At 33.8% G+C, this 26,031-nt stretch overlaps 3 protein-coding genes across 7 annotated transcripts; 1 reads left to right on the top strand and 2 right to left on the bottom strand.

Annotated features, from left to right (window-relative positions):
- Nucleotides 1-291: 291 nt before the first annotated feature.
- Nucleotides 292-12,734, bottom strand: LOC126763621 (alanine--glyoxylate aminotransferase 2, mitochondrial). Of its 2 annotated transcripts, none has more exons than XM_050481304.1 (5): nt 12,332-12,732; nt 6,084-6,405; nt 5,303-6,000; nt 4,854-5,236; nt 292-971 (listed from the first exon to the last, which is right to left on the bottom strand). In XM_050481304.1, the coding sequence occupies exons 1-5, from the start codon at nt 12,351-12,353 to the stop codon at nt 846-848; spliced, it is 1,551 nt and encodes a 516-aa protein (XP_050337261.1). In that variant the 5' UTR covers nt 12,354-12,732; the 3' UTR covers nt 292-845. The 2 variants fall into 2 exon arrangements, with proteins under 2 accessions (XP_050337261.1, XP_050337262.1); XM_050481305.1 differs by lacking the exon at nt 292-971 and adding an exon at nt 3,977-4,576 and having other exon boundaries at nt 12,332-12,734.
- On the top strand, nt 2,173-25,985 carry LOC126763622 (myoneurin). 2 transcript variants are annotated; one of them, XM_050481307.1, is made up of 2 exons: nt 2,173-2,341; nt 24,462-25,985. In XM_050481307.1, exon 2 carries the CDS (start codon nt 24,462-24,464, stop codon nt 25,689-25,691), a length of 1,230 nt encoding a protein of 409 aa, XP_050337264.1. In that variant the 5' UTR covers nt 2,173-2,341; the 3' UTR covers nt 25,692-25,985. The 2 variants fall into 2 exon arrangements, with proteins under 2 accessions (XP_050337264.1, XP_050337265.1); XM_050481308.1 differs by lacking the exon at nt 2,173-2,341 and having other exon boundaries at nt 24,387-25,017; nt 25,075-25,985.
- LOC126763620 (uncharacterized) lies at nt 20,274-23,944 on the bottom strand. Of its 3 annotated transcripts, XM_050481302.1 has the most exons (7): nt 23,750-23,944; nt 23,205-23,688; nt 22,548-23,138; nt 22,440-22,472; nt 21,293-22,377; nt 20,980-21,233; nt 20,274-20,918 (listed from the first exon to the last, which is right to left on the bottom strand). In XM_050481302.1, exons 2-7 carry the CDS (start codon nt 23,614-23,616, stop codon nt 20,762-20,764), a joined length of 2,532 nt encoding a protein of 843 aa, XP_050337259.1. In that variant the 5' UTR covers nt 23,617-23,688; nt 23,750-23,944; the 3' UTR covers nt 20,274-20,761. The 3 variants fall into 3 exon arrangements, with proteins under 3 accessions (XP_050337259.1, XP_050337258.1, XP_050337260.1); XM_050481301.1 differs by having other exon boundaries at nt 23,205-23,944; XM_050481303.1 differs by lacking the exon at nt 22,440-22,472 and having other exon boundaries at nt 23,205-23,944.
- Nucleotides 25,986-26,031: the final 46 nt, after the last annotated feature.

The following is a 26,031-nucleotide window of genomic DNA, read 5'->3' as shown; positions in this document are numbered from 1 at the left end:
GGAATATTTTAAATTAACAAAAATATATTTAAATTATTTTCTTTTTATTATTTTTTTATTTTAATCAAATAAAATAATAAAAAATAGTATACCATTTTAATATACAAAATATATACATATATGAATGTTTTTTTTTTTTATTTTAATAAAATATAATAATGAAAACTCGTATACATTTCTATTAAATAAAAAAAATACTAAAGGATATATTTTTTACTTTTAATAAAATAAAATCATGAAAAATTCGTATACATTATTACGTAAAAAATTTAAAAAAAATACATATATGTATATATTTTATATTTACAAAAAAATTTTGTTATTTTATTTTTGTAAAACTAAACCGCTAGTTTCAAGTGCGGTTTTTGAAACATTTTTAAAATTTTCTAATCTCACAGTGTATACATATACATACATACATATATGAGGAGTGTCTTTGCAAAAGATAACATTTAATTTTTTTTTAAACTATATTTGAACTCCAGTTCTTAGTGTTAGTGTACACAATTTAGTCACTTAGATTATGATCGATAGTTTTCAGTGAAAAAATGTTAAATGCGAGTGTTTGTTTCCAAACGACATATTTTTACCCATAAAAATATTAAAAAAAAAATAACCTTTTCTCATTTTGAGAAAATTAAGTTAATACTATGTCGATATCACCATTTTAAAAGACACTCCTCATGGAATTTTACAAATTTTTATTGTAAAATTATTTTAGTAATCATTTTGTGGAGTATCACTCCTGCTACGCATATTTGTGCATTTCTCTTGTGCGTCTACGGCATTGCCGTACTGACTGTCTGTTGTATTATATTTCATGCTGAGCCTGAGCCATTTGCTCTTCAGACATTTCTGCGCCAATTGCGTATTCTTTTCTCAAGATGCTGTTTGCATACTGTTTCGATGACATGCAATGCCAAGTCCACATTGTTGTAGGTGACGCAGAGTGGTGGACAAATGCTGAGTACCTAGGAAATTTCATAAAAGTTAGACGAAATTTGTTAGGCAACTGACATTTTTAGTTACATATACTACAGACAATATGTACATATGTATTTTATATACATGGATAAAATATAAAAAAAATTCCATGCATAAAAGTATTTGTTTGTGCTTGGCTAAGAATTTCTAGATGAAAGGAAAGGATTGTGTGCATGTATGTGCATTGACAAAAAGTGAGGTTATAAAAAATAGATTTGCTTTGATTTTACCTTTTCTCTTTAAGAAGATGAACTAAAAGATAATAATATTGACATAAAACAAAAATATTTTAAATTTAATCACTTATATTTATTATTTTAACCATTTTATATTTTTATATTAATTTTTTTATAATTTTTATTATATAAAAAATATTTTAAATTAATTTTTTAAATTTAATTATTTATATTTATTATTTTAAAACTTTTTATATTTATTTTTTTTTTTTATTTTTTTAATTTTTCAGACTTAGTTATTTATTTTTATTATTTTAAAATTTTTTTTTATTAATTTTTTTTGTATTTTTTTATATTTTTTTTTTATTTTTTATTATTAACATTAAAGTTGTTAACATGTTTTTATATTTATTTATTTTTATTTATTTATGTATATATATTTTTTTTAATTTCTTTTAATAATTTTTTTTTAACAAATTTGAATAATTTTTTTATTTATTTTTATACATTTTTTTAATTTAGTCATTTTTTTGTTTATTTCAATTATTCATTTATATTTCTTATATTTATTTTTAGTTACATATAGTGTTTCTTTTCCATTTTTACAGCTGTTTCCGCGAAAATGCACCACTTCAACACATCAGTACTTGGATTTAAATCATTTTTGCGCAATTTCAAATACATAACACCTACATTAGGGTGGGTAAAAAAAATAATATTTTTTTCGCTTGGTACACTAAGTGAGCATTTTTGTAGAGCAGTTTCAACTATGAGATTTTCGATTTGTAATGATTTTTTTTTATTGAGTTCCAAAATGTATAAAAAAATTCCCTTAAAGTAACCAAACTTTAACCGTTAATATATTTTAAACAGTTATGTTTACGAAAAAATCCCTCCAGGCTTTTTTGTACAGCATTCAGATTCCTACAAAATCTATTAAACGAGTTATTTTTTCAATAAGCTCGCTTCCAGAGATTTGAACTTTTTTTTATTTATGTGATAGTAAGAAAAAAATGGATAACTGTAAGGCGGTGAACATTCCGGTGTCCAAACACCTATTTTTCTGTGTACCAAGCGTATAAAATATAAATTTTCTTGCCTGCATTTCATAAGCATCCTACCACATCAAGCGCTCATACTTGAAAAAAGCAAACATTTCGTTTTTAGGAGTCCATACAGCGGTAAGTACATAAATAAAAAATTTAATTTTTTTTAAACAATTACATGTGTATGTACGTTCCTTTATTTAATATTTCCACAATAATAATAAAATCACCAATTTGCTAACATTGCATAATATACCTAATATATTTTCCTATATAATAAAAATGTTCAGGCACTATAAAGCACTAAAGGGGGCATCCTAGTCTTGAAATGAAAAAAAATGAATCTACTATATACATACATATATACCTATATAACGTCACCTAAAATGCCAAATTACGTAACATCACTTTCATAAGTTTACAGATGAAGGAAAAACGTTGTAATAGAAATATTCACATTAAAAAAAGTTTGAGTTTCGGTTATATATCGGTTACCTATTGGTTATATCTGACAGCTGAAACTGAAAATTTTATACTATATACATATATGTATGTATGTAAGTTTGCAAGCGAAGTAAAAACGATGTAATAGAACCACTCATACTGAAACATAATTTGAGTTTGGTTATAAAATGTTTACATATTGGTTATCTATTGGTTATATCTGACAGCTGAAACTGAAAATTTTATACTATATACATATATGTATGTAAGTTTGCAAGCGAAGTAAAAACGATGTAATAAATAAAATGTTTACATATTGGTTACCTATTGGTTATATCTGACAGTGGAGGCTGTAAATTGTATGCTACATATATGTATGTATATGATTTAGTGAATCGTTAGCAATAAAAATTCAATTTAGATTTTGTTTGCGTTTTAGGTGACGATATATACCTATATATAATATATATATATTTTTTTTCAAAGTTTAACTATTCACGAATATGTCTACAAAAGCATTAATGAAAAATTCAATTTATTTTCGGCGCTTTAGGTATTTTGCTAACGAGCCACTTTATGCGCTCTTTTCTTCAAACTGCTTTTCTCTGAACTATACCGACGATTTCTCTGGTTCTACTGCACCGATTTACGTGAAATTTTAAGAGTGTGGTTTTCTATATCTAGAACTAACCATATCACCAAATTTAAATTTTTACTATTTTTAAAAAATTCGAAAGTGTATTTTTCAAAACTATACCTACGATTTCCCCAGTACTACTGGACCGATTGACGTAAAATTTTTAAAGGGTCTTGTCTATGTCAGGAACTAACCATTTAATCAAATTTCAATTTTTAAATTTTTTTCCCAAATTTTCTGTAGAACCAGACTTTGCGTCATTATTTTGAAATAATATTTTTTATTTTTTGGTTTAAAATCGCTAGAAGTATCTATTAATATTCTGGGTATGGTCACGTGTCAGTTTTTGAGACCTACATTTCATCAGCTCGTAATTATTTGAAATTTGGATTTTTTTTAAATTTTTGTAAACTTTGAAATTTTGAAATTTTTGAAAATTTAGACATTTTTGAAAATTTAGAATTTTTTGAAATTTAATTTTTTTTTTTGAAAATTTAGAATTTTTAAAATTTTTGTAAACTTTGAAATTTTTGAAAATTTAGAATTTTTTGAAATTTAATTTTTTTTTGGAAATTTAGAAATTTTTAAAATTTTTGAAAATTTAGAATTTTTCTTTGAAAATTTAGAATTTTTTGAAAATTTTTAATTTTTTGAAAATTTAAAAAAAATTGAAAACTTTGAAATTTTTCCATTTTTTTATTTTTTTCTGTCTTCTTTTAATGTTAATAAACAACTAATAAAAAATAGATAGTAAAATTTAATTGTTTTTTTACGACAAAATTAGCTAAAATTCATGCCTCTAGACTAGAATACACCCCCCCAAAATGCCAGTTAACTGTTAAAAATATGTATAAAAATTATAAATGCATATTTCACTTAAAAAATTTGCAAAAAACAATATTTAGTCTTTGGAGTTGCCTACTTAAAGTAATCTACACATACAAAGCTTATTTAGAACTCAAAATGTTGACCTTTCAGCCAACAACAAACAACCGCAAAGCTTACATTTAAGAGGTAATAAAAAGCAGTGTAGGGAACTTGACCCATAGGAACATGACGACTATTTTAAGCGTATGCGTATGCAAGAAAAAAAGCCTTAACTAACTACTAGAGAAAAAAATAAGACAAAAGACAATTATTGCTTTTAAGTAAATGCAGTTCCTTTAAGCATTTGAGCCGCGCGTCTATAGCTTTTTGTTCGAAACCTCGGTTATAGCATTTGCTAAAGTGTCCACAGCGAATTTTACATCCGTGTTCGTAATGCACATGGGCGGTTTAATGCGGAAAACCTGCAAAAGAGAAAAGAGAAAAGGGAAAGAGAGATGTGTTGGGATAGCAAATAGGGGTGTGTGTTTTAGTATGAGCGAAAATGTTGGTTAAAATCAAGCAATTGATAGTATTTTTAAAGGCTAGAGAGCTAGACAAAAAAGTGATTGTTTCTATGTACAAAAGTAAACAACAACAATTGTCAAATAATAAATAAAATTTAAAATCTAAGTACAGTATACTCTCAGAAGAACTGCGCGTTTTCACCACTAACATTTATGAAGCAATATTTCTACTCACATTGCCATTTAGACCGCCACGTCCGAAGAGCACACCCATATCCTTGCAGGTCTCCCAAATTTCCAAAACATGCGGCGCACTGAGTGGGGCCCGCGTAGCGCGATCGGATACCAGCTCAACGCCTATCATCAAACCCTTGCCGCGCACGTCGCCGATAATCTCGAAACGTTCACGCAACTCCGCCAGGCATTTGAGGAAGTATGTACCCACAGCTAAAGAGTTTTTCTGTAGTTTCTCTTCCTCGATAACATCCAGTACAGCTAGACCGACAGCGCTGGCCATTGGATTGCCGCCGTAGGTATTGAAATGCAGCGCTTGTCCAAGCGATGCGGCAATTTTGGGTGTAGTGACCACAGCGGCTAGTGGAAAGCCATTACCGATGCCTGCATGAAAAATAATTAACAGATTTATACCGTAAATATTATTGGTATTGCCGTCAACTAACTTACCCTTCGCCATTGTGACAATGTCCGGTATGAAGTCATGGCTCTCAAATCCCCAGAAATGATCGCCGGTGCGTCCGAAACCGGTTTGAACCTCATCGGCGATGAACACACCGCCATTGGCGCGCACCAATTCAGCCGCCTTCTTAATGTAACCTTTCGGATATTGCACCGTGCCGCCTACGCCTTGTATGGACTCAGCGAACATAGCGGCGACACGTCCACGCGGCAGTGAGTACTTGAAAACTTCTTCTAATTGTTCATAGTAACGCGCGCCAGCCAAGCAGCCGGTCTCTGGCGTGCACTCGCACTTACGATCCGTTTGTATGAGCGAATCGCGACAAGCTGCGCCGCCCCAAAGACCCAAATACGGATCTGGGTTCATAACATGCTGTATGCCGTTATTGACGCCGGGTAACGGAAAGCGCCATGTCGAGAGCGCCGTCAGACCCATGGTGTACGGCGACATGCCGTGATAGGCATTGCGGAAAGTGATAATATCCTGATTGCCTGTGTATATGCGCGCCATCAGCATGGCGAGATCATTAGCCTCCGAGCCGGAGTTGACAAAGCACACCGCCTTAAGTTCGCCAGGCATTTTGGCCGCCAAACGTTCGGCGTATTCGTGTATTTTTGGATGAAAGTAAATGTTTGTTGTATGCCAGAGGGTGTTGATCTGCTGCTCTAGCGCGCGATTCACTTTGCTGTTGAGAAGCAGAGAAGAGTAGAGAATTCAAGTTATTTAATCACACACACAAAAAAAGAGATGGACTGAATTGTTACTTACGGATGACAGTGACCCACTGATACTGTCACTATACCGCCGAACATATCCAAATAACGACGGCCCTCGTGATCGAACAGCCACTGCATATGTCCGTTGTGTATCAGAAGAGGCTTCTTGAAATGCGGCACAATGTTCGGTGTAATATGCTTCTGGCGAATCTCCAGTATTTTCTCGTAACTTGGTCCCGTATATTGTTGTGGTTGATAGCCACATTCGGGTATTTCACTTTGTATTTCCGGCATTACAGCTGGTGAGGCCTTCGAATGCAGTGTTGTGGTGGTACGTTGTTGAAGGCCTTGGCACATCAAGCGCGCCGTTTGGACTGAAATTTTAAGTTCGTTGTGGTTAATACAAGATATGAAGATGGTAGAAATGCTGCTCGTAATATGAAATCTAAACTCATGGGCTTTTTTTGGGAAGCTGGCTGCCAGCTGGCTCTATATAACTAACGCAGGCACCGTGCCTGGCCATTAACAGTCATATGATTTAACAGTCGTGCGGTCACTTCAGGGGAGCTGGCTGCTAGCTGCCTCTAATAGATGTGACTTAACAGTCGCGCAGTGACTTCAGGGCAGCTGGTTCTATATAAGAAACGCACCCACCGTGCCTGGCCACTGTTAAGTTGACAACAGCGCCGCGATGTGATGTGATTTAACAGTCGTGCGGTGACTTCAGAGCATTTGGCGGCCAGCTGGCTCCATATAAGAAACGCAGGCACCGTGCCTGGCCACTGTTAAGGTGATAACCGTGCCGCGATATGATGTGCTTTAACAGTCGTGTGATCACTTCGGGGGAGCTGGCTGCTAGCTGGCTCTAACAGATGTGACTTAACAGTCGCGCAGTGACTTCAGGGCAACTGGTGCTATATAAGAAACGCAGGCACCGTGCCTGGCCACTGTTATGATGACACTCGCGCCGCGATGTGATGTGATTTAACAGTCGTGCGGTGACTTCAAGGCAGCTGGCTGCTAGCTGGCTCTAACAGATGTGACTTAACAGTCGCGCAGTGACTTCAAGGCAGCTGGCTTCTAGCTGGCTCTATATAAGAAATGGAGGCACCGTGCCTGGCCACTGTTAAGGGACACTCGCGCCGCGATGTGATGTGATTTAACAGTCGTGCGTTGACTTCAGGGCATCTGGTTACCAGCTGGCTCTATATAAGAAATGCAGTCACCGTGCCTGGCCACTGTTAAGGGACACTCGCGCCGCGATGTGATGTTAGTTAACAGTCCTGCGGTGACTTCAAGGCAGCTGGCTGCTAGCTGGCTCTATATAAGAAGTGCAGGCACCGTGCCTGGCCACTGTTAAGGTGACACTCGCGCCGCGATGTGATGTGATTAAACAGTCGTGCGGTGACTTCAGGGCAACTGGCTGCCAGCTGGCTCTGTATAAGAAATGCAGGCACCGTGCCTGGCCACTGTTAAGGTGACACTTGCGCCGCGATGTGATGTGTTTTGAAAGTCATGAGGGAAGAATTATTGCCCATGATATATGTATGTTGGTGAATTTGTCTGTTCAATTGCGTTCTGGGATCTATTTGTTTCGCAATATAAAAAATATATACAAAATAAATAAAAATATTTTATACTGAACTGAGCCAAGCCGTCACATGGGCAATTTGTCTAATATGTACAAATATAATGTTCTACTGATTAACTATCAATTAGTAAATTATCACGTGTTATTCGCCGTGGTTTGTAAACATGTTACATTTTTTTCACTCTTTCTTTGTGCTCATGTATAATATACATTAATGACTCCTACGAGCTGATTAAAAGTGCATCGAATATAAAAGGCACAATGAACTGACATATTAACACGTTCAACAATTTACATTGTAATCGCGGCAAGTTAAGTCTGAATCAACTATGCACTATGTACAGTATGTATAAACTGCGCCATAATGGCATTGCACGATCACGTTCAGGGACATTTTAGTGCATTAATCTACTTATATAAGCGAACAGAAGAGGGAAGAGAATTAGAAAGTTGGGTGGGAGTGCATTAATTTGTTTTAATTAGGCTATGTTGGGTGGCAAAGCTTATATTAGCAGCTATAACTGGTAGCAACTTATTAAGTTAGTAAAATATATGACCTTAAGTAAGCAGTCTTAAGCCTTGTCATAGTCCACAAATTATTTAAATTAAAAATATTTGCATTATTATGTGCATCGGGTATAAAAGAAAGTGCAGCAATGATCACGTGTACCCTCAACCGCAGCCGACAATGTAAATGTGCAGCCGGTACAATGAAATGATCGCTTTACATATATGCATACATATGCACATAATTACTCAAAATGAAAACTGATAAGACAAGCATGTGTCGAGTCAAGTTCAAGACACAATGACGCTGTTTGCTGACCGCTGATCTATAAACCAAATCCCTGCTAAAAATTACTAGGAGCATAAGGTTTATAGAAAAGAGCACAAATTAGATAAGGTTTGATGCGTAATAGACATATGTACATATATTATTATACTATGAAATCTAATCCAAAAATTCGTGAATATATGCTTAAGCTCTTATTTATATCCCGAGTTCGGTACGAGTATATACATATGTAAGTATGTACGTATACATATATGTATATGTTTGTGCTCAGCTCACTATCTCTGCTGTGACTTTTGGTTCATAAATCATAGTCGAAATTCTCACAGTTATCCCGATTTTCACTTTCAAATAATCTTTTTTATCTTATCACTTGTGAAGCGTGTGTCTGCCTAGGCTACTCAGTTTTATACTTATTAAGCTGCTGTCAAATAACGTAAATGCTGGCCCCCAACGAAGCTGATAAGCAGCCATACGATACAGACGATACGTCCATTACGGCTGTCAGATACGCTACAGTTAAGACTTTGCTCTCTGTAATATTCTCTTTGTAATATTTTAACCTCAAAAGCAACAATAGTAAAAGCAGTTCTTGCATTTGAAAAAAAGTATTTAGTGTGAATTCGAAAAATTTTTTTTTAAATATACATATACATATGTATGTATATTTTTTAATTTTTTAAATATTTTTTTAATACTTTTTTACTTTTGTGTATTGTTTACTAAAGTTTTAGAATTACATAACCTCACATTCGATTTTTTTTTTCAATTACAAAAAAAAAATACTTTTTGTGCAGGTCTATTTTGCTTTTGAAAAAATTATTAAGTGTAAACCTTTTTTATATAAAAAAAAATATTTAATAAATTTAATTTTCTATTTTTAAACATTATATTTTAACCGCCAAGGCAACAAAAGAAAAAAGTTCTCGCATTCAAAATATAAAAGTGTAGATTCCGAGAAAATCTTTAATAATATAAAAATTCTAATGTGTATCTCTAAAAAATTATGTAAACATTTCCAAAAATTAAAAAAAATATCTGATGTGAGGTTGTGTAAAAAAAATTAATTACAATTAAAAAAAACTAATTAAAAATTTTAATAATTTAAAAATTTTAATAATTTTTTTTAATTTTAATTAATTAAAATTTTAATAATTTAAAAAATTTAATAATTTTTTTTAATTTTAATTAATTTTTTTTACACAACCTCACATCAGATTTTTTTTTTTCAAATCTAAACAAATATTTTTTTTTTAATTATTATTAAATGTAAAAATGTATTTTTATATAAAAATAATACTAAATATATTAAAAGTGATATAAACAACTTTTATTTTATTTGCGTATTTTTCTTCAGTAAGTATATTTTGCTTTTGAAAAAATAATTAAGTGTAACATTGGAATCTGAAAAATTTTTGAATGAAAAAATTTTATTTAATAATTTAAAACTTTCATAAATTTCTTTTGCTTTATTTTTTCGAATGACCTAACCTCAATTTGTTTTTTTTTTTAATTATTTAAGTAAGTGAATTTTACTTCTGAAAAAATAATGTATTTGTAACTTTCGGTTAAGGCAAATTTTTGATATGAAAAATATATGATATTCAATAAGTACATTTTACTAATAAGAAAAATACTTGCATGAGTAAATTTTGCTATTTTTTCGAATGACATAACCTCATTTTTGAATTTTTTTCAAATAGAAACCAATATTTTTTAATTAGTTACTTTCAAATAATTATTAAGTGTAAATCAGAATTTTTTTAGTACGACATAACCTCACTTTTGATTTTTTCAATAGAAATAAATACTTTTCCAGTAAGTGTATTATACTTCTTTGGTATTTATATTCAATAAATTAAAATTTTCATAAATACCCTTCGCTTTATTTTTTAGTACGACATAACATCACATAGAAATTTTAATTCAATAATTTTAAAAAGCTTAATTGTTAAAAACAAAATTGAAAAAAAAAATCCAAAAGTCGCACGCGCCCGCTTATAGCGTACCATATCAACATATGTTGCCACTCATATCACTCAAATAGCAAAAACAAACAACAAAAAAATTAAGTATATTCCCACTTGTGTGCATATGCGCACACTTATAAGACTTACGCGCCAGCACCATTTTTTTATTGTTGTCATTATTATCTACATACAAATGGGTGCTCTTGATAAGAAATTGTACCGGTTGTTTTTGTTGTTGCCTCCGCTTATTTTCTAGCTATTTATAGAACGACCAGCTAGCGTCTAAACTACGCAGCTGTTGATATTAGATTGTGGTCGCTAGTTGTTGTTGATTTGTTTGTGAACTATAGATTGTGGTCAGTGTTTGTTGTTGTTATTTGTTTGTGAATTAAGATTATAACTACGCTCAGATCATACCATTCATAGAATTTGCATAATTAAAATTAATAATTAATTAAACTATGCAATAAAATGTCTGCTATTGAATATGTGAACATAAAAAATTTTGTAAAAATTTTAATATATGAAAAAATTATTTAAATTTTAAAATTATTAATTTTTTTTCGGAATGTATACTAAATTATTCAGTGTTACTTTGAGATTAAAATATAAGGTTTCAATAAAAACTAAAATTTATTGAATATTTTGTTTTAATATAGGTATATAATATAAAAAATATAATAATTTATATATAATAATCTATACCGATATATAATTTTTTTTTAGAAAAAAATAAAGCATTTAAGAAATAAACCATTAATTTTTTTGATTAATATTGAGAGAAGAGATCTTGAAAATAATAATTTGAAAAATTTTAATATTTCTGCCAGTTAAGCTAAGCAATTGCATAATTTTTTCATTAACATCCAGCAGGAGACCCTAAAGAGATGTCTGTATATACGCGAAATAGTCCCATAGTTTTTGAGATTTTGGGCTGAAATTTTGCAGACGTTCTTTCCTCCCAAAAGAGCTATTAATTCGTCGGAGCGGTCGATATCGGACTACTATAGCATATAGCTGCCATACAAACTGAACGATCGAAATAAAGTTTTTGTATGAAAAACTTTTTTGTTTTGTCGGCATGAAATTTGGCGGTATAATCTGAGGAAATTTTTCAAATCGGACCATGATAATTGAACGTGGTATAAAAAACTTTTTTTTGAAAAGATATCTAGAAATTTATAATTATTGGCTAAAATTAACGGTATAATCTGAGCAGAAATTTTTCAAATCGGACCACCATAGCATATACATACAAACTGAACGATACAAGTTTTTGTATGGAAAACTTTTTTTTTGAGATATCTTCGAACGCTCGAAATCAACTATTTTTGTAGAAATTGTTCAAAAACTTTTTAACGATTTCAAGTTTTTGTATGGAAAACGGAGGAGATATCTTCACGAAAACTCGCATGGATTACTGTACAAGATAACGGTATATTCACTGAAGAAATTGTTCAAATCGAACCACGTTAGCATATGGCTGCCATACAAAACTATGGCTACATTTTTATTTGTGAAGGGTATTATAGCTTCGGTGACACCGTAAATAATTTCTTTTCTTGTTTTTTATCTATTTTAATTTTTTTCTTTATTTTGTATAACTCTTTTAGTTTAAAGTTTTTATTTATTTTTTTTTTTTTTGATATATTCCTTTAATTTGAATTTTTTTATTTTTGATAAATCTCTTCTAATTTTTATGTTGCCATATGTTTGTCAAAAGAAATTCGGACTATTCTTTTTTTATTGTCGCCCTAAAATTATGTTTTAATTTTTTATATTTTTTCCATATGCTTCTCAAAAATAATTGGAACTAAATACTCCGGTGTTTTTGGGCTTGCGATCTAGAGAAATTTTTCTTATATTTTTTTTGGCTCAAAATAGTCTCCAAATGCCACATTTTTTCCATTTAATAAAAAAAAAATTATTAAAAATTTTCCACTCACCAAATGTATTTTTCGACAACATTATGCTTCACTATTACGCTTTATACCCGACTCGGTATGAAAATCCTTTTTAAATACACTTTTGTTGAAACACACTTAATTTCGCAGCGTTGTCTCTTGCGCGCCTCAATTAATGCCAATTTATGCTGACTTTTTAAATGTCAATGCAGTCGCGGGTCCACTTTTAATTCAACTTATCTATTTGAGTTAATATTTTTTTGAATGTAACAACACATTTACATATGAACTTTCAAGTTACAACAAACAGTTCAATGGCACTGCAGCAAGAGGAGACCAGCAACGCTAAGCAGGCGCTGCAATAGGCAACTATTCGAGTGAATCGCTAGTGAACTGCTACGAGCGGTGACAACAACGCAACTAAAAGTTTCAATTTATTGAAAACCACTTGGAAGCCAAGCGCGCACACACACGCGCACATGTCAGCGGCCAGCGGCGTACGCCGCACAAATGTCCAAACAGCCAGCCAATGTCTTTGGCGGCAGCGCCGGCATCGGCGTCGCTGACTCGTGTGTTGTGATGCCAGGCGCTCCTGGCAAGTGTGAAATCTAAGCGCTGCAATCAGAATTAACAATTGATAAAATATGTATTTGCATGCATACAAACACACGCACATATATGCATAGCAATACATGTACATTTGCGCTAGAACAAATGTGGCTGTGTGCGCGCTTTCAGGCGCATTTGCGTTTGGTGCACGCTGCCAGCGCGTATTGGTCACATAGACGCGCGTATGTGAATATGCGCTTATGTATGCATGTATACATATGTGTGTTTCTATGTGTAATCTATGCTTTTGCGCCTTCTGTGACGCCGCACCGCTTGCGGAAAACATTTCGAGCGGCGCCCCGTTCGCTCCGGTTTTGGTATAGAATTGCGTTGCGGTCGCGTGCACGCGCACTCGTGCGCCGAACAGGGTCTCCGCCGCTGTGTGTGATAAGAAAACAGCAGTGAAAACATTGAGACAGCGCTTAAACAGATTAAATTAGTATAAATGTTTACTGGAGGAGCGGCAGACGGGTGGTACTACGACTAGCATAAAATGTGAACCGCGCCGCGTTGAAAGTGAAAAGGTAAACAAAGCGTATGAAGGTGTGCGATCGTTTGTGGTCATTGAGCATTGATTGGGCTTTCTGTGAGAGAGATGGTTACGCGGAAATAACAATTAGTTTAGATTAGGTTAGGTTAGCTTGAGAGGTCGATCCTAAGAGAGATCTTACTTAGGCAGTTATAACTCCGGTTCGTTGTCTTACCCAAAACTTCTATATAATAGATCATAAGACCCCTAAATATCTATAAAGCGATTTCAGCTTATCATAAATTTGTTGAGACGGCTAAAGTCCGTTTCGGCTTTGTTTGCTGGTTTGCCGAACTATGACTGCCGAGATTTTTCAATAGACGAAGCGCTTTGAGCCGTCCGGCTTACATATATCAGTTTCGGTTATGTCTTCTAGTTCATTGTAGATAAGACTAGCCAGATGTTTCTGGCCAAGGCTGGACAATGGAGAATAAAGTGTCTGGATGTCTCCACCTCAACCTCCTCCATACAACTTGCGATTAGATTTTTGCTTCATCCCACTGATGCCTACTGGACAATGTCCAGAAAGAACCTCTATAATTGCGACAAGATGAACTTTGCTGAGGGCGAGTAGTTCAGTAGTTCTTGCGTTCAACTTTTAGGATTTTGCCGTAGCACAGAAGTAGGTCGTCGACCAGCCTCTGCTAAGCGCACGTGAGGCCCATTAATCCAGTGCTAGAACGCAAGAAACCATTGGAAATCCATCTCTGGCACATTCCAATGCGAGTGCGGCAGGAGTTCTACCTCTGACCAGCTCGTTGGCTTTTCAAACGAGTCTGATGATGAGGTAGCTTGATTTTCTTTGTAGTGAGGACAAACCCTCCTTGACTACCTTGGGGCACACAGTTAGCGAATCACAGCGGTAGTATTGCTGGTCTGCTGTCGAAATGAATGCTCTTCTGCCTAAAAGAGGCTGCACTTCATGGTAGTACGTCCACCGCTAGCTTAATAGCTGCCACTTCTGCCTGAAAAACTCTACAGTGGTCCGATATCGTAAAACTAAAGGTTTCCTAACTTTGAACCATCCCCGAAAAAGTTCACTGCCCCTTTTCCAGCGACTCCTCCCCATTCACATATCCCCCTAGAATAGAAAAAACCGTCACAAGTAGTTTCTGCGCAGCAAGTTTTCAATAATGTAGCTGAGGAAAGCGAAAATTGCGGCGTGTCCTTATTGGAACCACTTCATATGCCAAGCTTCTCTGGGCCTCAGTGCGCACTTCGCACCAATCAATCGAATCGATCTTATTCGTAAGCCATCTATTATAGCTAAATTATTTACCACACACCCTATACGCCAGCACGCATAGGTGTACACGTTTATACAGTTGCTATATGTGTCTTCAGATCAACTTTCAAGCGATCTATGTTTAGCTCATAACTACAATAATAACAATAAACAAACTTAATCCGCGCGCAGAAATTCGTCGTAGTCACAATTGCGTTTGTTATTGCAGCTGCATCAGTGCCGGCTCCTTAACGCACGCCTTCACACCTTAGCGACGCGCACAACACACACCTGTGAAGCTCACACAGCGGCGAATGCAAATGCGAAACCAGTTATTTTAGTGCGTTAAGTGGAAAATCCAATTTTAGACACATTTTCTTCGTTCATTGTACGCATTTCGTAGACCTATGATTATATGCTTTAAATATGTGTGCTGGTAGGTACATATGTATACAAATATACATATACATATGTATGTATGTAAGCTTATACAAAAGCATCTACTAGAGCTTGTTCGAGAAAAAATTGATAAAATACTTAATTTGCAAGTTTCGAACTTTAAATTTATTTATATTATATTTTGCTTAATCTCTTTACTCTATTATTCGTAAAGCCAGAAAATGATATGGAATTAAAAGCAAAAATTTTAAAAAATTAAAAAACTTAAAAAATAATCGCGAAAAAATTGAAATTAAAAAAAATATTAAATTATAATTATAAATAAGTTATAAAAACAAAAATAATTAATTAAAATATAAAAAATAAAGAATTAAAAAATTAAAAAGAAAATAATTAAAAAAGAAATAAAAAATAGATACATAAATTAAAAATGTAATTAATTACAATTATAAATAGGTAGGTTATAAAAAATAAATAATAAAAAAAAAATTAAAAACTAAATAAAAATATAATCACAAAACTGAAAAAAATAATAATAAAATAAAATTTAAAAAGTAATGAATTATAAAGATAACTAAATTACAAATAAATATATATAATAACAAATACAAATTAGTTATAAAAACAAATAAATAATTTATGGAAACTTAGTGAAATAATTGCAAAAACAAAAATTAATGAAATAAAAAAAAAATAAATTAACCAAAAAATACAAACTTAAAAATTTACGACATTAAAAAATCAATCAAGAAAAAAATTACAAAAAAAGTAAGCATAAAAAAATAAATTAATGGAATTAATTATAAAAAATAATTTAATGAAATCATAAAAAATATGAAAACATTTTCAAATTACAGAAAAGTTAATAAATAATAATAAAACTATATAAGAAACATGATTGAACGACACATAAGTTACAAAAATATGAAAAAATCAAAATTATTTAAACATAAATATATATGTACATACATACATAATAAAAAATAAAAAAATTAAAAAATGTGGGTATAAATTTAAATTAAGAGACAAAAATACAAAACATTAATAAAAATTCTATAAGAAACCATAATTATAAAAAAATTATAAGAAAAATAAAAAAATACAAAAATTCTATAAAACAAAAAATTATGAGGAAAATAACAAAATATATACAGTGTGCGACAAAACTAAAGCACGGAATCTACCTTGTCGGTATTTAACTGGATAAAATCATAAATTAGGCATTACGTGATGTTTTATTGATTTGTATTATTAGTTCATGTATTCTTCTTTTAAAATTAGTAAAAATTAAACAAATTAACTTATTAAAAAAATATATAAAATACCATATATGAAAAACTCCAAAAATTTGGTGCGACAAAACAAAAGCACGAAATGGTTTTATGATTAAAAAATTTATGTCTTTCAATATTTGGTTGCGTATCCCTTATTTTTCAATACAGTTGCACATCGGCTAGGCATGGACTCAATTAATTTATTTGATGTGTCCCAGGAAATGCTTTTCCATGCTACCTTCACTTGAATGTATAAAACGGCCTTATTTTTACAATTCTCAAGTCTGATTTTTCGATCTACAATTTACCATTGGTTCTATATGGGATTGAGATCAGGTGATTGTGCGAGTCGCTTCAAAACCTCTTTCCTGTTATCAACAAACCACTGTTTTGCACAAATAGCAGTGTGTTTCTGGTCGTTGTCATGTTGATAACTCCATTTTAAAGCCATTTCTTCTGCAACATGTGGCAGCATTAAATTCTGAAAATATTTTTATGCTTATAATTATACTGTTTATATGATGAATTTATCCCATTGCATTCCCTGGAAAACAACCCCACACTAGTACATTGTCTCCACCATGTTTCACCGCGCTTGTTTTATAACGTTGATTTAGGCGTTGTCCCTTCGGTCTGCCTAGCAGCTTCAGCCCATCTCAATCGGTGATATTAAACTTCGATTCGCTAGAAAAAAGTACAGTTTGCCATTTGGTAATCGCTCAATTTATGTGCATCCTCACAAATTCCAATCACGCCAGTCTGTTCTTTAAATAAATAATACGGCTTGTTTGCAATAACTTGATACAGGTAGAATGAAAATTCCCCATCGACAGCTCGACGCTGTATGGATCTATGTAATATATTTAAATTGTCTTACAATAGATATTGCCGATATAAAAGGGTAATTTTTTATTGCCCGAATGACTCCCTTATCCTCTCGTTCGGTTGCTCTCCAAAAAAAAATTAAATCAGCTAAATGTTCGGGAAACATTAAATTTATTATCCAAACTTTTTTGCAATAATAACCGATTCTCTTTTCTTAAAATCCTTAACAAATTTTTTCTAAAAATACTTATTTCGAGCCAAAATATCTTTCTCTTTAACATACAACCAACCGTACTGAAAAAAATACACATATCCAACATTTTTGATCAACAAACAATTAATGTGCAATTAATGTAAATTCTTAGTTATGTGCTTTTGTTTTGTCGCACGTAATTTTAATTTTATATAATATTTTAGTAAGTTAATTTGTTTAATTTTTACTAATTTTAAAAGAAGAATACATGAACTAATAATACAAATCAATAAAACATCACGTAATGCCTACTTTATGATTTTATTTGGTTAAATACCGACAAGGCAGATTCCGTGCTTTAGTTTTGTCGCACACTGTATGTATGTATGTATAAGAAAATAATTTATGAACAAGTAAAATTATAATAAAAGAAAAATTAAAACTAAAACTAAATTAAAATAATTAAAAAAATATAAAGATTAAGAGAAATAATAAAAATAAATTAATTATAAAAATAATAAATAAATAAAAAAAATAATAAAAATAATAAAAAAATAAAAAAAAAAAAAACAATAAAACAATAAAATAAGGCCTGAAAAAAACTAAAAATCATGAAAAAACTAACAAAAAATTATAAAAAATAAAAAAACGAATATTTTAAAATATCTATGAAAAAAAATTATGAGAAAAATAGCAATGTACTATACAAAAAAATCTCTCATAATATATACATATAAATAAAATAGGTTATGAAAAAGTAAAATCATAATAAAAGAAAAATTTAAAAGTTATAAAAAAAATTAAATTATATTATTATTAATAAGTTATAAAAAAATTTTAAAGAATAAAGTTAACGAAAATGTAAATTATTAAAAAAAAATTGTTAATATAAAATTAAGTTTTGACGCTAAGAATTAAAATAGCTTCGAAATTTTAAAACATAACAGCAAAATATGTAATTGAAAAATAATATAATGGGTTGTCAAAAAAGCCTTGCGGTATTTTTATTGAATTTTTTGTTTTTATTGAAATTGAAATGAATTTTTTATGACTCATGCCCAGCTCTTGACCGATGCTCCTGCTGCTACTATGCCGGTCTCTTTTGACCAATTCAGCGATTTTATCACAATTTTCGACGACAGGCCTTCCGGAGCGTGGCGCATCTTCGACCACCTCTACACCAGAACGAAAACGTTGAAACCATCGTTGTGCGATGGAAATGGAAACTGTATCGGGTCCATAAACTGCACAAATTTTATTGGCGCCTTGAGATGCATTTTTGCCTTTATCGTAGTAGTACTGTAAAGTATGCCGTATTTTCTCTTTATTATGCTCCATGTTTGTGACGCTATAACTCACAAACGACTTAAAAGAAACGACAATCAAATCAAACACGTGTTAGCGCGTGATGACCCGATGCGACGAATAAAACTAGAACTACGCGCTTTCAGCGCCAACTAACGAAAATACCGCAGGACTTTTTTGACAACCTAATATGTAAAAACGGAAGTTAAAGCCGACTTCAAACCGGAACGAAAGTGAAGTAGATTTAAAACGGAAACAGACATCAAAACGGAAGTTAAAGCAGTATTCAACGCGGAAACGGAACGGAAGCATACTCAAAAAGGAAACAGATATCAAAACGGAAGTTAAAACATACCTCAAAAGGATTGGAAACAGACTCAAAACGGACATCAAAACAGAAGTTTAGACAGATTTCAAGCCGGAAATGGAACGGGAAGAGACTCAAAAAGGAAACACACATCAAAACGGAACTTAAGGCAGACAAGAAACAGAACGAAAACACACTTTAAGGAGAAACATACATCAAAACGGAAGTTTAGGCAGAAACCGGAAATAGAACAGAAGCATGCTCAAAACGGAAACATACATCAAAACGGAAATTCAAACCGCAAACAGAAGCAGACTAAAAACGGAAGTTAAAGCAGACTTAAGGCCAGAAACGAAACAGAGGCAGACTACAACACGTCGTAAAATGGAACGCCTCACACATGTATCACTTACTTCAACAGCAAAAAAATTATAGCATACTTTTAGGTGCTTGCGCTTTATACATATGTGAAAATCCAGATATACAATGCATAATAACGGTTCTTAAAAGCATTTTCAAAGAACAACTGCTAGTTGCACCCTACCATGCCAAGTTGGTTGAAGTTTTAAGGCAATATGCGTGCAAAAATAGACATTTCTAATACATGGTTGGTTGGTTAAAAAGGGCAGCGCAAGAGCGCCAAAACACAGTCGGCTGCACTTAGACGCATTGTGCTCGCGGATATTAATCTAATTTAGCCTTATCTAACAACTCAGTGGTTTTGTTAAAAAAAAACACCGATTATTTTCCATCCCAGCTGACCAATGTCACTTTGAAGCATTGGGTGTATTAGTTGGTGTTTTAAGTTATTTTAAGGTTAACAAACACTTTGTTTTCATTTTTTCAACTGTTTTGTTTTATTTATGCTTTCCACACTACTAAAATCAACTGCTTAAAGCTGTTCAAAACATATTTTTCACTTTTTATACAACAAATTTTTGTTTGCTGAAATCACAATAAATGATATACATATGTAATTAACATTATTATGTACACATTACCAAACAAGCATTAATTAATTTTAATTTTTTTTTGCACAATATTGTATTAACCAAAACGCAAGGAAAACAAATAATTTGTAATAATCAAAATTTTCAAATTAGGCTACTGCTGTTGTTGTTGTTGTTATTATGTATGTAGGTATTTTCAATATTTTGCAAGTAAATTTTTATGCTTTTTTGTTATTTTTGTGGCGATCACTAGTAGTTTACACAAAATCTCTGCTTTTAACACTATTTATCTTTACATATTGCTCCAAAACTTTATTATTTAATTAATAGTTGTTATTGTAGCGCGATTAGGCTCGTTTATATTTCCCTTGTGTATTTGTTTGTGTGTGTGATTAAGTTCGTTTGCACGTTATTGCTTAACTGCTGTATAAAGTTAAAAGGCATTTATTGCATTGCTTAGGCAAAGTAAATAGACAATAGAAATAATCAGTTATCTTACAATAAACAAATAACACTCAAATGAGCCGTACTAAAAATTAAGCGACATTACAACAATTTTTTGCATTTATGTTTATATGTATATGTATTTATGTAGTGAACATGATACTTCTTTCTTTATACTCTTGCATTCGAGTTTTTGCAGTTTTTTTGTTTGTATGTTTGTTTGTTTTAAATTAAGTTAATCGCAGTTTGAGGTTACGCATACACGATTATGTATTATATTTGATATAATTTAATGCATAGTTGAGTTGAACAAATCGTATTTGCGACCAAACGAAAGTAATATTTATTCATATTGTTAGCATTGTATGTAACCGATAAAAATTTTAAATCAAAATAATGCTGTACACAAAAATTACAATGTAGGGCCATCCGAGTAGTCCTCGTAATCATCACAATCGTCTAAAAAGTCTGAAAATAAGTCGGGACTAACATCGTAGCCCACACGTATTTCAGAATTCTCAATGTCGGCAGCCATTTGACGTAAATTATCCACACCGGCGAGAAGTTGCCTGTCAAAAAAGAGCAATTAAATTCTATTAAAGTTAAAAACTAAACACAAATACTGGGTACCTCAGGTTGTTTTCCGCATTTGATGCTGCCTTCAGCAAATCTCTCGAAAATTGTTGTGTTCTGGACGGTCGGCCTACAGTGCCTGCACGCACACCGGCAGCGGCGCCTGCAGCGGCTCCTACACTGGCGGCGCCACCAGCACCCGCGTCCACTACAAATGGACGCGCACGATCACAGTATGGTACATTGAAGCCGCCCACAGCACCCTCTTCGCGCAGCGTCTCATTTTCATGACGCAATGTCTCCAATTCGGACTGCATAGATTTGCGTACGTTAGTATTAAAAATATGTTTTTAATAAAGCTTTAGCTTACCGTCAACTTGGCCAGCTGCTGCTTCAGCTTGATGACATGATTTTGTGACGTTGCGCCGGTTGCTGCTGCTGCGTTGGTGCGCGTGCGTTTACTTCTTTCCGTTAAACTGTCGACGCGCTCAGTCGTTTGCAGCTCCTCAAGCCTGTGTTGCTGTTGTTGTTGTTGTTTTTGTTGTTGCTGCTGCTGTTCACTGGCCCGCAACTGACGTTCTAAGTCATCTGCGCGCCGCGTCTGTTCATTAAGTGCTATGCGTGCGTCATTTAATTCGCGCTGCAAACGATCGTTTTCGATGCGCAGCCGCGACAATTGTGACGAGATCGGCGGGTCATCTGGCGAGCCTATGGAATTAGATGGCAAACCGACAGTCACATCGGCCAGTCGCTGTGAAGAGTGTATTATTGGGCCGTCCGAGAGAAAATCTGGCAGCATTTTTGCGTTACTAGCAGTGGACTCGGCTGTTGCACCGCCGCCGCCGCTGCCGCCACCATACACAGCCGAAGGTCCGGGTATACCGATACCAGCACTCACGCCATTACCAGCAGCTACATCGCACACATTGCTGTTGCCAACGCCGCCGCCGCCACCAATTGCACCACCCGCCACATCAACATCGCTGAAATCGCGTATCGGTGAATTCGGCGGCGAATTGAGATGCATGTCGTGCGCATACCACGAGTCAAGCCAATGATCTTGTACGAAATCAGGCAAAACCGCGGCGGGAAATTCACCGGCATTGCTGGGCAGCGGGCGAGTGACTGGTGGTGCGGCCGCTACCGCAGCACCGCCACAAGCACCGCTATTTATGTCACTGAAGGGCAAATTCCCTTTCGGTTTGGACGAATTTGTGTTTAAGGCAAGACGTGTGGGACGCGCTTCCCTCATGCCAGCGTTAGCGCTAACGCTTGGCGCGCCTGTACGTCGACGCGGCGATGATGTTGAGGATGACATGGGCATTTCATAGTTTGAATATGAGCGCGGCACATATTGGTGCCGATCATATTCACTCGCATTATTTATGTTGTTGCCTATGCCCGCACCACCATCACCCATACCGCGGCTGCTGCGTGAGGGCGTCGTGAAAAGATCTGTAAAATACAAACAACAAAATGAATAAGAAAAAAATAGTGCAAATGTATTAAGATGTTACCACTACTCTCTGGGTAGGGCAGGGCAAACAAATCTGTAAACATAAATAAACCAAAATATAAAAAATAAAGACACAATAAATATAAATTCAAAAAGAAGCAAATGTTACCGCCACTCTCTGGATAAAGCCGAAACCCGGAGTTTGCGTTTGCGCCAACACCTGCACTTCGCACACCACTCGGCCCAGTGCTGGTGACCCCCTCTGCTTCACCATCTGCACCGCTAGTCACATATTCGGCCAGACTTGCTTGCGAGTCGAACGATGAAAATCGTGGGGAGCGCTTCATTTTTGTGGCTGATGTACCAAACGAATTGCCACCGTCAGGTTGGCCTGCACTATTGGTTGCCGACAAACCGCCAGTCATAAGCGATGATATTGATGTGCTGGAAAGCGAAGCTGACTGAGGAACTTTTGGCCGTGCGCCAGTTGACGTTTGAATTGACACACCACTGCTGGACGCTGTTCTTACAGTATTATTTTGTGGACCATTCGTGCTACTGGAAGCCGATGTGTCCAATGAAGTGACTGTAACAGTGCTGGATGGCGCCGTAATCGGTGGTCCACTACTTAAGAAATGTTTAAAAGAAAATGAGGATGAATTTTGGGTTGGCGCTGTATGTGGTTGTGGGGCATGTTGGCTAGTGATGCTGCTGCTTACAGGTTCCCATGTAGAACTGATATTTGTCTGTTGCATTGTGCCTATTAAAAACAAATAAAAAATAAGTATAATTTTCCAAAAATTGCACTCTCTATATTACAACTTACCATCTGGTAGGCCGCTGCTACTTGTACGGCCGTTTGTGTAATCACCATAACCACCGTTATTGTCACTACCAGCAACTGGCCCATTTATACAAAGGTCCGCAACCAGGTCATTGAGCTTGCCACGCATAAAACTTGACGTAGACGCCCCAAAGTGATTACTTCTAGAACTTGTACCGGCACAGTCTCCACCACCTGCACTTGTGACCTTGCTCTTGTCACCGGTTCTGGCTATATCTCCCACCATTAGATCGGCTTCACAATATGACCCCGCAGTTGGTATTTCTGTTGCATTCGATGTCGACGTCACACCCACAGATGCGTTAAGTGAATCCACACCGTTATTGTTGCTGTTGCTGCTACTACTACTACTATTGTTGTTGTTATGTTGCACCTCATCGTTTTCTTTTGCCATTATTTGTTTTTGTTTTGCGCAATTCTGTTATTGTTGTTGCCGCTACGTTACTTTTCTCGTCGTTGTCCCTGTCTGCAGTTTTTTTCGTGTTAGTTGCAATGGCAATTTTTCGTCTTTGTTCAGTTTCTCTTACCGCTGCTTGCACTTATTGCACATTAACTGACTTTTATGTTTAAGCTATGTGTTTCCTCATAAAATATTCAAAATTGCACATTTATATTAATTGAGAAAGCGCAACAAGACTTGGTTGGATTTGAAAGTTTACAGAAAATTTCAAGAATTGTTAATTTTCTCAAATCTGAAAGGCCCTTCAGTCAATGATACCAGACTTGCTTAATGAACAATGTTGCAGAGGATTCTAATAATCATTGTGAACAGCAGTTTCTTTTAATAAAATTATAGACTTGACTAAATTTATTCTCAAATATTTGAAAGCCATTAATTATAGCATATCAACTTAATCAAGATTTAATCGCCCTCATTTTAAAAATTCTGAAATTAATTGAAAGTGTCCTAATTATAGCATATATAAATCATTTTTATATTTTCTTGTATAGTCTTCATAAAACCAAAACGCGATTAATTTAACAAAATTAACGATATGCCATAATGCTTCAAATGTTCAATATCCATAAATATCGCATGTTTCTTTCTAATGAAAAATCTCTTAATTTTTTATCAATAATTTCCAATTAGTTTTAATTGTGATTCTGTCGTTAACTCTCAAATAATTTCATTGTGAATTTTTACAATATGATGAAGAAGCGAATAAACAAAATCAGCTGCTTACTTCAATAAAAAGTATTTACAAATATAAACAATTTTTTTTAACGATTTTTATCAAGATGGAAGTGTTTCATTGTACTCCCTCAGAGGAGGAGCTTTTACCAGAACGAGAAATTCAGTGTACCTTTAATGGTTGTAAATCTGTTTTTACAAATGCGGGTAATCTGGATATGCACCTACAACGGCATCATGGTAAAGAGCCTAGCAAAAGATCAGATTTTAACGGGAAGCAATGTGTTTTCCATTGCCCGAAGATACAATGTACATATCACGAACACCATACTAGTAAAATGCATTTCAAAACACTAAAATACTTGCGACAACATTACAAAAAAGTTCATGCGTCTAAAATAAATATCTGTGATAAATGTGGAAAGGCTTTTATTAGTGTCAATCAGTTAAAAACACATATGGAGAAATTGTGCGGCATCAAATACACCTGCTTGGAGTGTGGTTGGGATTATAGCAGTAAAGAAGCATTATTGACACATGGTAAACGCAAAGGACATGAGGTGCGAGATAACGGTTTGGTTGAAAGAAAATCAAAACATCTTCAAAAAACACAATCACAACAAGAAGCAAGCCAAAGTAATGATCAGGAAACGCAAACTGAAGGTAAGCGTTCAATACAAATTGTTAGAGATATTAATATAACCCTTTGTTTACCAACAGTTTTGCCTATGTCAAAATATGTTGCAAAGAGCGACATATCGACAGAAACAGAAGATATCCATGCATATGGTAAACATGCGTCAACGAATACACATTCACCAACTGACATAGAAACCCAAACAGAAAGTAATATGTTAAATACAATGCAACATACCACCTACAACAACTTAAATACAACATTGAACAACTCGTTGTCAACTGTGCAGTTCTTGCCTCCTTCTATCCATACATACACACAAACATACGATGATTTGTTCACTGATTCTCTGCTGGGTTTCACAGATATACAAACACAAACCAATTGGTCTAGTTTTGCTGATGCCGCCACGGACGCAGCAAGTAACGAAGACGTCTCAGTGCATCACTATAACACATCCAGTGCAGGCACATGTACACGCTGTGCGTCCGATGAGTTATTAGTGTCGACAGAAACCCAAACTAGTTTCACGCAATGTTTACTCGAATCCCGCACAGCTAATGGCGATACAGAGGATGGAAACTTTAGCCTGTATCAAACACAGCATACGCAAACTTGTGACATGCTACTGGGTGCACTTTTTGGCGCACAGGAGAGTGATTTGATTGGAGGGTTTCAGTCCACCTATACGCAAACATGATGGTTTGACTTGGACTTGCATGTCATGGGAGATAGAGAGGAGCAAAGTTGGAAAAGTCAAGCCGAGTAAAATTAAAAAAAAAAAATATGTATTTTACAACTATTGTATATTTTATTTTATGTACTATTAGAAAACTTAATTGATACTATTTATTAATAACAAATAACTGTTTCTTATAAAATAACAATAATCAATAATATAAAATAATAAAAATTCGACCTACTTTGATAGCTCAGGTTGATATATATAATTAATAAAAAAATAACTCGTAATTAAGAGCTTTATAAACTAAAAGTGTCTCATTATTAAGTTATTCTCATTAAATTTTTTGGCCTTGAAA

The sequence above is a fragment of the Bactrocera neohumeralis genome, chromosome 6 (genome assembly GCF_024586455.1).
Source record: "Bactrocera neohumeralis isolate Rockhampton chromosome 6, APGP_CSIRO_Bneo_wtdbg2-racon-allhic-juicebox.fasta_v2, whole genome shotgun sequence".
Lineage (NCBI taxonomy): Eukaryota > Metazoa > Arthropoda > Insecta > Diptera > Tephritidae > Bactrocera > Bactrocera neohumeralis.
This window is presented reverse-complemented; position numbering and strand designations above follow the sequence as displayed.